The 13,980-nt window shown below is 39.5% G+C and overlaps 1 protein-coding gene and 1 long non-coding RNA gene across 5 annotated transcripts; one reads left to right on the top strand and one right to left on the bottom strand.

Moving 5' to 3' along the window:
- Nucleotides 1-329: 329 nt before the first annotated feature.
- LOC146609251 (uncharacterized) lies at nucleotides 330-13,469 on the bottom strand. 2 transcript variants are annotated; one of them, XR_014905061.1, is made up of 4 exons: nucleotides 13,127-13,469; nucleotides 3,648-3,974; nucleotides 2,563-2,661; nucleotides 330-2,428 (listed from the first exon to the last, which is right to left on the bottom strand). It is a non-coding gene; the product is annotated as an uncharacterized LOC146609251 (long non-coding RNA). The 2 variants fall into 2 exon arrangements; XR_014905060.1 differs by lacking the exon at nucleotides 13,127-13,469 and having other exon boundaries at nucleotides 3,648-6,791.
- On the top strand, nucleotides 2,943-9,134 carry LOC146609252 (uncharacterized). 3 transcript variants are annotated; one of them, XM_085346332.1, is made up of 10 exons: nucleotides 2,943-4,412; nucleotides 4,562-4,650; nucleotides 5,007-5,125; nucleotides 5,228-5,644; nucleotides 5,728-5,953; nucleotides 6,133-6,282; nucleotides 6,978-7,195; nucleotides 7,285-7,438; nucleotides 7,520-7,629; nucleotides 8,533-9,134. In XM_085346332.1, the coding sequence occupies exons 1-10, from the start codon at nucleotides 4,282-4,284 to the stop codon at nucleotides 8,842-8,844; spliced, it is 1,926 nt and encodes a 641-aa protein (XP_085202458.1). In that variant the 5' UTR covers nucleotides 2,943-4,281; the 3' UTR covers nucleotides 8,845-9,134. The 3 variants fall into 3 exon arrangements, with proteins under 3 accessions (XP_085202458.1, XP_085202456.1, XP_085202457.1); XM_085346330.1 differs by lacking the exon at nucleotides 2,943-4,412 and having other exon boundaries at nucleotides 4,451-4,650; XM_085346331.1 differs by lacking the exon at nucleotides 2,943-4,412 and having other exon boundaries at nucleotides 4,451-4,650; nucleotides 6,981-7,195.
- Nucleotides 13,470-13,980: the final 511 nt, after the last annotated feature.

Raw genomic sequence — 13,980 nt, forward strand, 5'->3', positions numbered from 1 at the left:
CTCACCAGATGTCTCTCAAAATATCACTTGTTTCAAGATAGAGTGACAAACTCAATTTGCTTGATTTAGGAAATTCACACAAGGCACCTGTTGAAAATATGATTTATTCAAAATCATGTCTGACTTCAAAGTTGTACATATAAAGGAAAAAAATTAACCACAATTTATGATACAAATCACATTTCAAAGACAGCTGTTTGTCACAGCATGCCAGCATTATGTGGTACAACATTGACATTGGTTTAGGGAACATTTAATGACTGTCAACTGATATCATCACAAACTACACTAAGCCAATACTTGGTGCAACCCTAATCTTAAGGGTGATTTCTATGGGAAATAATATCAGAAAGACTGTATTTGATTGGCACAAACACACTGTCCCTAAAACTAATAGAAAAGTATGAAGTATAATCTATGAGCTCATGGGCTAATTCTGTAGCTTGAGCAACAATGGGCACAGTTACTTCATATGCCAATAAGTCTTCATTTAAATTCAAAGTTTCATAGCGTTGGTACTCAAAAGCAATAAAAGATGAGTCAATCAAAAAGATATCCTTTATCAGTCCAAACACAGGGAAAGTGCCATCCACGTCTGCAATAATCATGGACTTCCCAGCAATGTATTTATTGCCATTTAGAACATACCATTTCACTGAGACAACAGACTGCATGACATCTATTCCAAAAAATTCTTTAATTTTTTTCCTAACATATTCATTATTTTTAGCTGATACTGGCCCGGATTCCTTTTCTTTCGCAAAAATAGGATGTTCAGTGCCTATTTCATTTTGACAACACTCAAGAAATTGATTGTGGTTTGCAAGGGATTTACAAACATTTTTAAAATTTTACTTAGAAGCCCACTGTTTAAAATAGGAGTGCTTTGCCTCAAAGCGCATGCACATACTCCTTATTAAAGGTCCAAGGGATAAGATTTGACTGGGAAGATGCAACATATAATGTTGCTTAGGTATTATATTGGCTTCGGGAAAAAGTTGCTTGAACTGATACAGGTGTTCTTCAATCATACTTCTCAGTTGCAATACAGTTTGTAAAGAAATAATGGGAGCAAGAACTATTTGAATTATCATAATTAACTTTCTAATAAATACAACATACTCACTCTCCACACCATACAAAAGAAAAAGTAATATTTTTAAAAGAATTAGCATCTGTCCACAAGACTGTTTCAATTTGTTGTCGTTAGCCGCTAAAGTGCCAAAGCTAATAGGACATGGTTTATCCCGTATTTCAAGAGGTGAGTAAGGAAAATTTTGAATGTCTGAATTAAACTTGTCTAATTCCAATTGTCCTGAGAGAATTAGGTGTTTTAATACAAATTTAACTTCCATTCAAAAAAAACATGCATTATGTCCTGTGGAGTTTGTTTGATCAGGTCAAATGCAGGAACATCAACTAGTCTGCTTCTTCTATTGATTCCATAAGTAGTTTTGAGGGACGCTTTCAATAAATCTGTGCTTGCTTTATCTATTTCAAAACACTGCCTGATATGTTTCTCCAGAGTTCTTTGAACAAACTTCTTCTCCTCAAAAACACTTTGCATATCATCAAAGTTGCATTCACAGTGTCTACATTTGCTATAAGCAAAACCAATCCCTTCTTTAAAGCCAGCAATCTCATGCTGGGCTAGCGTGTCTCCGCAAATGGCTATAACAGCACCAAACAATTCAATTTCACCATTTGACATTTTAATCCTTACACCATTGTAAAGCAGTGATAGATCTTGAAGTATTCTTTTCAGTACAACATCAATACCCCACTGAGAAATGTCATTTGCTTTAGCAATAGCAAGAAGTCGTATTGCAGCTAACTTTGACCTAAATTTTGGATCAATATTTCCTAAAGTATAATAAAACATGACCAATTTGTTTGCAGAAGCATGGGACCCTAAGGGGTTACATATTTCAATTTCATCTGTGTACAGTATTAATTGCAATGCATTTGGCCTCTGAGAAAACAAGGGGTGAGATGTAAAGAGGGACCCGTCTCTAAAATCATAGAAGAATCCCTCTCTGCTTCTTTGTGGTGCAGTGTTCAACATGGTAAAGATTCTCTCATTAGTCATTAACTGCTTTAGACTTTCAATTAATGGTACATAGTAAAAACTTTTGTTCCTTAAAGACATGACCCTTGAAAGACCTTGCTTTACCCAACATATCTTCTGGGATACTATTACTTCCTCTGCGTTGACTGGACAGAACATTTCCCCTATGGCTCTACACTGTCCATATGCAATGGTGGAGAAAGGATCCATGAATTTATCAAATGTAGCCAAAGCCTCATCTTGAAGCTGAGTGGTTCCCTCGGCATTATCTTCAAACACTGTCTTCATTCTTTCCTTGAGCGTATCCAAAAGAACAGCCTGATACTGTTGCACTCCTGAGATGATATGTTTGACCGTTCTCTGTGAAAACATTTGAAATAAAAGTAACTTATTCTGCATTTATATAAAATAATAATAATTCTGAATTCCATTATGAACAAGTAAGACATTGATTGCCTTATGTAATGTATTGATCCATTAAGACTATAACATACCTGTGATAAGTGGCACTGTTCTTGAACACAGATAGCAAAAGCTGCAGCAGATCTGGTAATATCATGTCTGGTAAAGGATGTTGTAGCAACAGCTTCTTCCTTTAGAGCAGAAAAACAAAGTTACTCCAAATTCCTGGCCAATTATAGAAATTCTTACATAACAGGTATAATCAGTTACACCTAATGATTGGTCCATTAAAAAACAAAGTGCATGACAGTGACTAGTGTTACAGTTGTGAATATTCAATATAATATAAGATAATATAATATTCATTCTTTGGAATAAAGAAAAAAGAAATGGAAAAGAAATCAAAGACAAAGAAACAATAAAAAAGGGGTTGTCCATTTTTTTGATGAGGCTAGGGATTGGATTCATGAGAATGAGATTTTATCTTTTTAAATAATGAATTTTTGTTTGCACTTAGATATTAGTTTCTTTACATGTTTGTTGTATTTATTAAATTATTTATGTATTTTTAAATCACGTAATTTAGATTTGCACTCAGAATTTATGTTAGTATTAGTATATGGATATATTTTATTGTATGCATTTATTAATTTATTTAATTTTCAAGAAAATCATTCTTATCCATGTTTTGGCAGTATTTCTGGCCAACAGATTTTTTTTACAGTGCTTCCAAATACTCTGTGTCTTACCTGAAACCGTATTCACCACTTATAATTCCTACGAGATACCCAAATTGCTGCCACATTGAAAGATTTAAGCGCGCTGAGAGTGTCTTTGATGCAAACTTCACCAGGAGACATGCCAGCCGCAGAGTGTGTGCCTTCTCCGGCTGCAGCATAGCCTGTACTATCTACACTGAACTGCTATTCTGTTTATTTATTTTTTATTTCATCCTGCAGGATGAAATTGTGATTTAAAATCCAACCATAGTGGAAATCGCTTGTAACAGTTTGAAGAACAATATCTAGCGGTATAATATCGCGAGATCTCGTTAAATTTCTCTTGACTAAAAATGGAGAAAAGGATTAAAAGTAATATAGGACCAAATACGAGGAGTTAGACATAGCTAAATTTGTCATCAGAAGCCACACTACATTTTATTTAGTTTAACACTTACCGTGATCGGGCTGTCAACAACCTGAGGCTCCTGCACTTCAGCCAAAGATCCACCAGTTGATATTTCCACGGTGCTGGTTGTTGTTGCAGTACTACAGTTGGTAAAGACTGAAACACCAAAATTTTCCGATCCTAAAGAGTGGGATGTTGGGGGGATCCTCCATCCTCTTGGTGGGCTTCCATTCGTCAAATACAGAGGGTGCGTCCGTTTAATGTGGCGAAAGAATGAGTTAAAAACTCTGAAATCTTGTTCACAGCCATCTATTCCACAGTAAACCCAAAAATCCTGCCTTCGACCATGAGCTGCATTTATGTGGCTAAGGAGCACCTTCAGAGTTAAAGAAACAAAGATAAAACAGATCATACATCTCCAGAGCGCCATGGTGAACTGTTTTCGCGCTGTAGCAATGCAGCTTTACTTTACCGCTCTCCACTGAAGGCCACAGATGAGAGTGTGGGACCATGGGAAACGTAGGCAATTTTAAAAATATATGTATCCTTAATTATCCAATTTTTCAGGTTTAAATTACATCAGTTATATTTATTTTTAGGCAATAAGTGTTTAAGACTGAATTTATATTTTTATTTTCTTTTTTTTTTTACTTAAAAAAAATTGAATATAAATAATTTTCTGCATGCGCATTCTCAGTTCCTGTCGTGACGTTACTTTCACGCGGGACAAACTCTTTTCCCCTGCTTTGTTAACCATCAGGACCGTTAGGAAGATCAAAATTATTTATCTAAACAAAGTGAACAGTAATTTAAGGTTGGTAACATTAAGTTGATTTGAAAAATACTATGGTACAACGGTGTTATTAAGATAAAGTCGTGTTTTGTGAGGGCTGCTAGTTAGCAATCTAGCTAATGTGTTAATTTTAGCTAAATGATCTTATTTAAGCTGTAGGATATTTCCAGGCACTGTGAGTGGAGGCTTTGGAACGAACTAGAGAACTGCTGTCACGGCATGGACAAGTTTGATGATGCCATACTGTCTGTGTTGCAGGGTAAGTCTTATTTTTCAGTTATTTTGGTACGTTAGCTAAGCAGCCTTAGCATCTGTTAGCATCATTTCTGAAACTTGGAGCTAGGATTGCACTCTACTCTGACCTTTATCCACATTATAGCCTTGAGCTGTCGTTGCCTAAATAGACTTGGAACATCATTCTTGAAGACACCCAAAAATAGTTTTATTGCATTCCCAAATATTTGATAAACTGTTTTAAGTTTGACATTTTATCCTGTTAATATTACTTATTGCTAAAATACATTTATTGACAAAAAATGACCTCGACATGTAATAAGCCACGCCCAGGAAAAGAGAAATAAATATCCCTTTTGAAGTTGTTTTTCTCTTTTACAGCTGCGAATATTGATGAGGAAACTTTGAGAAGCTTTACCCGGGATGACCTAAAGGATCTTTTTCCGGGCCATGAAAATTTCTTCCGTAGAAAGAAGATTTGGGATTTTATCAGCCAAAAGGTAAATACATATTATACCACTAAGAAGATGATTACGGTCCATATTGTCTAGCATTAATTTTCCTAATTGTGTATTTTTGTTTATATCACACAACTGTTATAGTTTAAGAGTACTGACCAAGATGCCAACACTTTCCATCGAAGCGAGAGTAACCCCTTCGGCTTTGATGTGTCACAATGTCAGCCTCAAACTTCCACTCCCATTTCCTACACTGCTGACAAAAAAATGAAAATGCCAGACCCACCAGAGTATGTGGTGTATACAGATTCAGAGTTGGACATGGTGCGCAGTCAGTACTTTGCATTGCTCCACAGTGGAAAGGAAAAGGACTGCAGGATGTCGAAGGAGCTCTGTTGCAGACTTGTAAGGAACACAGTCACCAGCATGGTTGCAATCCTCCGTGCTAGTCCCATGGGGAAAGAAGTAACATACCCCTCCAAACTCGAAATGAGAGCAATGTCACAGAAGATTGTCGACTATTACCCCATGTTACGTGATGCTGACACACACATGCCATACGTAAGTCATTCTTTACCCACTACAATATCTAAAATTGAGTGAGATAATAAAAGGATGTACAAATATATATTATTTTACCACAGCTGACCATCTACACCAAACTGTACAAACGACTCCAAAATATGAAGTCTCCAAGGAAGAGGCAGGGCTCCATGCCACAACGAGGCAGGCCCAGGAAGACTCTTTTCAGCTCAGATGACACAGACAATGGGACTGAAGGTGACCTAAGTGGTGAAGCAAGTGGTTCAAGTGACTATACCATACTTCTTGAGAGCAATGATGACCTCAGCGAGGATAACTCAAATGCAGGTGTGTACTTTGGTCTGCTGTACTAATGACTTTTGGACATCTAAAACTTCAAAGAGACCACCTGCCCTCAGTTTTCTGTTCAGAGTGCATCACAAGATTTATACAGTGTTGAGTATTTTCCTTAACTTTCTAGCTATTCCCTGTTATTACATTCTGTTCATCTTCTGTTTTTTCCTCAGAGAAAGAATCCCAATTGCCGCTACCCTCCACTGTACCAACTACGTCAAACAATACTACGCTGGCTTTACCACTATTATCCAAGTCAGCCTCATGCTCTGCACCCAGGTCTGATATAGGTCCTTCAACTGCACCTCCAGATGATGTTGTTGGTAAGTCCACCATCACCCTTATCTACCTCTCAGTCTGACTGTGGTTCCTCTTACAGCTCTTTCCAAAATATGGTTGCAGCAATGAACCCCGTTCTAAGTGTTTATTCCAAAAATCATAGTGGTTTGGCATTAACTCGAGTTGGTGTGTAAAATCAACATATGATAGATCCCTCATTCCAGTTTGCCAGTTAGCCATAGTAAGTATTTTACCACTTTGTGTTGTAATGGGTGTTACTCAGTGCTGATTATTTACACATGTAAATCCTCATGCTGGTCACATCTATCATGCCTTATCACAGTGTTTCTGTCATAGATCAAATTACCTAAAAGATTTTTATCCATCAGCTCATAATCACTGTTCACACTGATGTGAACGATATACACAGTAAACAACCTTTACCTTATTTTCACCACAGTTTTATTCACGGGCATCTTAAACTGTCGTTTTAATATTTGATTCTGTTCAAACTAACAATTAACATAAATCCATGATCATTATAAGAAAAGGACACAAAGGGAAATGATCAGGACATATAGGGTCAGTTCATTACTCAAACATATTTAACCTAAACATTAATTCTCATAAATATTATACTTAAAAACAACCATGCAACCTTACTAGAAATGACTGATTAGAAAAATCTGAATTTAGTCTAGTTACACCATGTCTTACAATTGCTCTTTGCTTTCCCTAGCAGACCATGACAGCCTGAAGATGCAGGCAAGACATTACAAAACCTTGAGCAACATGTACAGGAAACCCAATGCAAAACCCAACCAAAGTGACGTCGCTCAAATTTTGGACCTGGAGTTTGAGGCCAGACGAGCTTTTATTGACGCAGATGTTACAAGGGAAGAAGACAGGCCTAGAAAAATATTTGAAGCATACCCGTGCTTCAAAGACATACGAAATGTAAGTTCAACTACCTTCAGTTAAATTCCTTGCTTTTCTCTGGATAGGTTTAGTTAGTTCTTGACTAACTGAGCACAACTTTGTCATAGGCGATGGATGAACTGCGTCGCATCATTGGTGGCTCCAACTGCAAATACATAGATCAAATGAAGGGTCGATGGGCAGAGTTTTGTTCGAAGGTGCAGTTCTATGGCATTTGGAAGAAGGTCCTGAAACCTCCTCTCCCCTTGGATGTACGTGGAGGTAAGTGGCCTTTTCATACATTAAATCCACACATCAGATATGTTCGGATTGCTTTGTTGAGATACTTTTCTCCGTTCACAGTGGATTTTACTGTCACTCTCTTCAATGCACTTCCATCTCTTTTTCCTTCAAAAACTACACCACCAAAGCGGCTGGGAAGTGCCAGTGAGGCTCTCCTTCATATCCTCAAGGTGCGAACAGCTGCAATACCAGCCACTGTAACTTGTACTCCATTTACTTGTATTGTTATTATTAATATTATTATTTTGCTTTTCCTGCTTAATAAGAGTGGGTTGAAGTTCAATTCAGCAGGGATTAAATTACTCCTTATTCAGGATTTCTTAATTGTTATTCAAAACCTACTCCAGAGAGGCAGCACAGAGCAAAAGCACATTGCAGTTAGGATACAAGTAGAAGCAGTAAAATGATATATTTAAAAAGGCCTTCAAAAACTAGAATATGTAACAAAGTTAAAAGAAATAGTTTTAAAAAACAAATGAGAAAAAAAGCACAAATAGACATGATAAAAATGCTGCAAACTAGAGAAAATTCATGCTCAGAATTAATACACAGCAAAATCTCCAGTGTTAAATTAACACCTTTGACAGTGTTATATGTTTAAAAGTAACCTAGTCAGTTTTGAAGATTAACAAAGACTAACACTGAGCAGTGCTGATTTTCTAACACTGGAAAATAAATCAAAATGTTAGAAATATTCCAGTGTTAGAAAATCAGCACTGCTCAGTGTTAGCCATTGTTAATCTTCAAAACTGACTAGGTTACTTTTAAACATATAACACTGTCAAAGTGTTAATTTAACACTCAACAGTGTTGTATTTAACACTCAGAGGAGTGGACCCATATAGACACTCTCCAGTGTTAATTTAACACTGGAGATTTTGCTGTGTACATTTCCAAAATTTCATATTTATGTAAGTCAGATATTTTACATTTATTTCTTCTATTCCAACAGTAAATCAGTTGGAGCATTCTAAACTCTTGATATTGCTTTTTGTGTCTTAAGCTGTTTGGATGCACAGCAACCCTTTCATTGAAAATCTTGAAGAATTTGTCCTTTTTTTGTGCTTTTCTAGCCGGGTGAAGATGCAATGCTATACCTGGAGAAGCGGCCTCTCTCCTCCCCAGTGCTGCTTTTTGATGGAACAACCAGCATTGTTGCTGTAGGAAACATACCAGTGACCACTCTCTCCTTGGAGGATTTCTGGGAAGGAATGTTGGTGTTGATGGCATATTACTACACCTTGCACTTAACATACCCAAAATGTGTTGCAACGGTCCTCTCTGTCATACAAACTGAGGTAATAACTGATGCCATCCATGATCAAGATGCCACTAGTGCATATAAGAAAGCAATAGCTGAGTGGAAGTTGTTCTTTGAAAAATAGGTGAATACCAAGCAGGATTTTATCAGGTCATTTGCAGTTTGTTTAGTTTTGTAGTACGTTTGTACAACTTTGTTCCTAATTTGCCTAGCAATGTCCTGAGAAACGGCTGTACTTATAATGCTTTACAAATGAAAGTTGTTGTTTTTTTTTCTTAGTGACACTTTACCTGAGGCATGTAAAGTTTTAAGTCAGTAATGCCATTATTTACAACATTGTGAGACTATGTGACTGTCACAAAAGTTTAAGGCCAAAAATGTAATTTCTTTTCTCTGTTTAGGCCTTTTAAAGGGTTGATTTAGACTTTTAGGGATTGTGCAGCAGCCCTATATTGTTTAAAAAAAGAATTTTGTTCTCATGAGAGAAATAAATGTTGACATATATCACTCCTGTCCTGGTTGTGATTTCAGTAGAAGCCAAGGAGTATTCTAGGAAAAAGGTCTGTTTTAAGGTTTTTTTGCCTGGATTTAATATTGATTCAGCTCTATTTTAAGATAAGCCAACCTGAATCAAGAAACAAATTAATCATACTTCACTAATATTGAGTAGTTTTTCATAGTATTAGAACTATTTTTCTCGTTGCAGTGCATTCATTTGCTGCAAGTAAGAATTCAAAACATAAAAAAAGACTGTAATTTAGCATATTTAACTTACTTTTGGGACTTGATATAAAGTAATTTTATCTTAAATTGAGCTTTTTAAAGCTTATTTTAACCCTCTTCAATTCTCAAATGTGTTCTTTTATTTCTGGATTAAAAAATCTTATTTCAAGATTTCTTATTAAGTAAAATAAACTTGCTGCATGGACAGATAATTTCACTTGTTTTCAGTGCTTTTTGTGTCAAATGTAGTATTTTTTTCCTAAATATAGACTAGCCATTTTTGCAGTGTAGTGGCTGGTGCACAGACGTAACAGTGATTGCTCAGCACTGCTCTTCCTCTCTGGAATACCTTTTTATTCACTGCAAACCGTTTTATTCTCCGCGGGAGTTTGCTTCATTCATCCTGGCCGCTGTTTACAATCCGCCAGATGCGGATGCGCAGGCAGCTCAGTGTGCACTCGCGGAGCAGATACTGCACATGGAGCGGACATTCCCGGACTCTCTCATCATTGCTCTTGGGGACTTTAACAAAGCCAATCTGAGCCATGAGCTTCCCAAATACAAGCAGTATATTAAATGCCCGACCAGAGAGGAGAGGACATTAGACCACTGTTACAGCACGATCAGCGGGGCCTATCGTGCGGTGCCCCGCGCTTCACTCGGACTTTCTGACCACGTCATGATCCACCTGATCCCCCCGTACAGACAGAGGCTGAAGCTCTCCAAACCTGTCGTGAGGACCAAAAAACTGTGGAGCAACGAGGCTGTGGAGGAGCTTCGCACGTGTTTGGAGTCTACAGACTGGGACACAATGAAGGCTGCTTCTAACAGCTTGGACGAGTTTACGGACACTGTCACCTCCTATATCCACTTCTGTGAGGACAGCATTGTGCCATCACGCACCAGGGTGAGTTATAACAATGACAAACCCTGGTTTACTCCTAAACTCAAAAAGCTGTGGCTGGAAAAGAGAAAGGCGTTCAGAAGTGGAGACAGGGACTGCTACAGAGAGGCCAAGTACAGGTTCACTAAGTGGACATTGCTAAACATCAGCACTCTGAGAAGATGCAGCAGCAGATCTCAGAGAATGACTCGGCCTCTGTGTGGAAAGGTTTTAGGAATATCACCAACTACAAGCCTAAAACCCCCCACTCCACTGATGACTTGCTCTTGGCCAACACCCTCAACGACTTTTACTGCCGTTTTGACGAGCCATCAGGCAGCCTTCACACCTCCAACGGCCCCAACAATAGAGACACTTTGGACACTCATTCCCCCACCTCTCCCCCCTCCATAGAGCCATCACCACCTTCAAACACTTCACCTACAACACCCCCCTCCTCACCCCACACAAAAGAGGATTTCACACCACCTCCTCCCACCACAACTCTTCATATTCATGAAGCAGATGTGAGGAAGCAGTTTAAGAGTCTGAATGCTCGAAAAGCTCCCGGCCCAGACGGTGTGTCTCCTGCCACCCTCAGACACTGTGCAAATGAGCTGGCCCCAGTGTTTTCTGGCATTTTCAACTCTTCACTGCAGACATGTCATGTGCCTGCCTGCTTCAAGTCCTCTACCATAATCCCTGTCCCCAAGAAACCTAGGATCACTGGACTAAATGACTACAGACCCGTGGCTCTGACATCTGTGGTCATGAAGTCATTTGAGCGCCTAGTTCTCTCCTATCTCAAGACCCTCACGGCCCCCCTCCTGGATCCCCTGCAGTTTGCATACAGAGCCAACAGGTCTGTAGATGACGCCATCAACATGGCCCTACACTTCATCCTGCAGCATCTGGACTCCCCAGGAACCTACGCCAGGATCCTGTTTGTGGACTTCAGCTCTGCCTTCAACACCATCCTTCCAGACCATCTCCGAGGCAAGCTTTCCCAGATGAATGTGCCTGATCCCATCTGCCGGTGGATCACTAACTTCCTGACGGACAGGAAGCAGCACGTGAGGCTGGGAAAGAATGTCTCGGACTCCCGGACCATCAGCACCGGCTCCCCTCAGGGCTGTGTTCTTTCTCCTCTGCTCTTCTCCCTGTACACCAACTGCTGCACCTCCACCCACCAGTCTGTCAAGCTAATCAAGTTTGCAGATGACACCACCGTTATTGGACTCATCTCGGACGGGGATGAGTCTGCCTACAGGAGGGAGGTTGAACGTCTGGTGTCCTGGTGCAGCCACAACAACCTGGTGCTGAATGCCCAGAAGACAGTGGAGATTATTGTGGACTTCAGGAAGCACACAGCTCCACTCCCCCCATCATCCTGTCTGACACCCCCATCACCTCTGTGGACTCATTCCGCTTCCTGGGTACCACCATCACCCAGGACCTGAAGTGGGAGCCCACCATCACCTCCGTCATTAAGAAAGCCCAGCAGAGGATGTACTTCCTGAGGCAGCTGAAGAAATTCAACCTGCCAACACGGACGATGATGCAATTCTACACTGCAATCATCGAGTCCATCCTCACCTCCTCCATCACCGTTTGGTACGCTGGAGCCACTATCAGGGACAAACAGAGACTGCAGCGTGTTGTGCGCTCTGCTGAGAAGGTGATTGGCTGCAGACTCCCAGCTCTGCAGGACCTGTACACCTCCAGGACACTGGGGCGTGCAGCTCGGATCTCAGCTGACCCTTCTCACCCCGGACACAGTCTGTTTGACCTGCTCCCCTCAGGCAGGAGGCTCCGGTCCATTCGCACCAGAACCTCTCGCCATAAGAACAGTTTCTTCCCCTCTGCTGTCGGACACATGAACAATAACCGTATGACTGTTCCCACCCCTGGCACATGACCCTACACTGTGTTCACTGCATCATTCCATGTTTGGCACTGATCACCACCTGCACTCATGTATATATCATGTATATATCTATCTACTTAGCACTTTTAATTCTTATTCTTATTTTTATTTTTCTATGACAGTATGTTTGCACTGAAGCACCGCAGCAATTTCCTAATGTTGTAAACCTGCTCAACATTTGGCAATAAAACCCTTTCTGATTCTGATTCTTAATTTGATGCAGTGTGAAAAAAAAATGCACAGAAATCAATTATTTTTCAAGAAATATTAAATAGATTCAACATCTTTCTTCAACAAAATTGCAGACTGCACAGATGGTACCTTCCCAAAGTAAAAAGTACTATAGGTTACTAGGGTATATATATTAGACTTAATAGTCACTATATACAGTAATTAACTTCTATTCATTTTACATCAAATTAAAACTTTGGGTGTCAGATAATTATTTATTAAAAGCTCGACATTTTAAATGAGAATAAGAAAGAAAAGTATGTCTTTGTGCCCCTTTTTCCCTGTTCATGCCCTATCGGCCCCCTGGCTAAACTTTGCTAGCCCTGCACAGTTACCAGTTGCCCCTGCACAGTTACCAGCCGTCAGCTACGTAGAAAAAGATCCTGGTCTAGAAAGTAATATTAAATAAATTCTAACAACAGCTTATCAAGCTTAAACGTTCTGCTGTTGTTCAGCCGCTGGTTTCCTCTTTCTAGTGCAAAGTGGGCCAAAAACAAACAAGAGAGACGGACTCGCGACAGAAAAGCCGATCAGCTGATCATTAAGCAGTTTCACGATTGAAGTAGCAGCTGGAGAGCGAGAGGCAGTCGCTTGTTAAGCTTAACATGGGAATGCTTTACAAACATTCAGAGATGGACTTACACACTTGCTTTACTTCTCTCGGGGATAACTTTGTCGGAGATGAAATGCCAGGTTGCTAGAGAAGCTCCAAATGCTATCCAGACCACCGACAGGTCCCGCATGCCACAGCCGCTCTATCATGTGATGCATACTGCTCCGACGTGCTAACGTTCTGAGGTGAGTTACGGCGTGTTGCAAGTTTTGTGAGGTGCTTTCGTGATATTTAATGGATCGGATTACATTTTTTATTTTTCTCCGATATCCGATCCAGTAATTTAGGTCAGTATCGGACCGATACGTAATATCAGATCGGTCCATCTCTAGTCCAGACCATCCTGGACCCATGAACTCTCACACTTAAGCAATCCTGCTACACAAACAGGTGATGTTTGTTAGTGTGGACACTGAAACTGGGCCCTAGTCTCTTTTTAAACCTGCTGATTGGCCCTTTTCACAGAAGCTGTTTGAATGTGTCCTTGCATGGCAAACACAAAGATAATTATTAACATTTATTGATGCCCTGCTGTACTGAGATGAACTGGCTCACTGGTATGTTTGATAAACATAGAGAGGCAAAACAATTTTTCATTTACACCTGTGTTTAAAATGGCTTTTGTTAAAAGAAGGGAGCAGTATGATGAGAGCTGCACACTTCCTTAAATATTCCAATATGAGCAGACGTCAAGATGAGGATTATTTACTAAATTAGTCTGGTGAATAAGTCCACATGTGAGTTCAGTCCACATTTTGCATTTACATGTACTTTGACAGTTACATAATGGTCCCCATTACTATAGCCACATTGCACATTTATAAAAGGAAATTGTTACATTAATGTGCAATTTTATTTTACATTACATTTTACATTTATTTTA

This window comes from Diplotaxodon limnothrissa, linkage group LG22 (genome assembly GCF_057381915.1).
Source record: "Diplotaxodon limnothrissa isolate DT_005_m linkage group LG22, D_limnothrissa_male_GT1.1, whole genome shotgun sequence".
NCBI lineage: Eukaryota > Metazoa > Chordata > Actinopteri > Cichliformes > Cichlidae > Diplotaxodon > Diplotaxodon limnothrissa.

What these genes read in the sequence shown, in the direction of transcription:
- LOC146609252 (XM_085346332.1), top strand. Translation starts at nt 4,282, where the DNA reads ATGCGCATTCTCAGTTCCTGTCGTGACGTTACTTTCACGCGGGACAAA. An exon ending in ACCTCCAGATGATGTTGTTG is followed by an intron (nt 6,283 to 6,977) that starts GTAAGTCCACCA and finishes TGCTTTCCCTAG; the next exon opens with CAGACCATGACAGCCTGAAG. An exon ending in GCTTCAAAGACATACGAAAT is followed by an intron (nt 7,196 to 7,284) that starts GTAAGTTCAACT and finishes ACTTTGTCATAG; the next exon opens with GCGATGGATGAACTGCGTCG.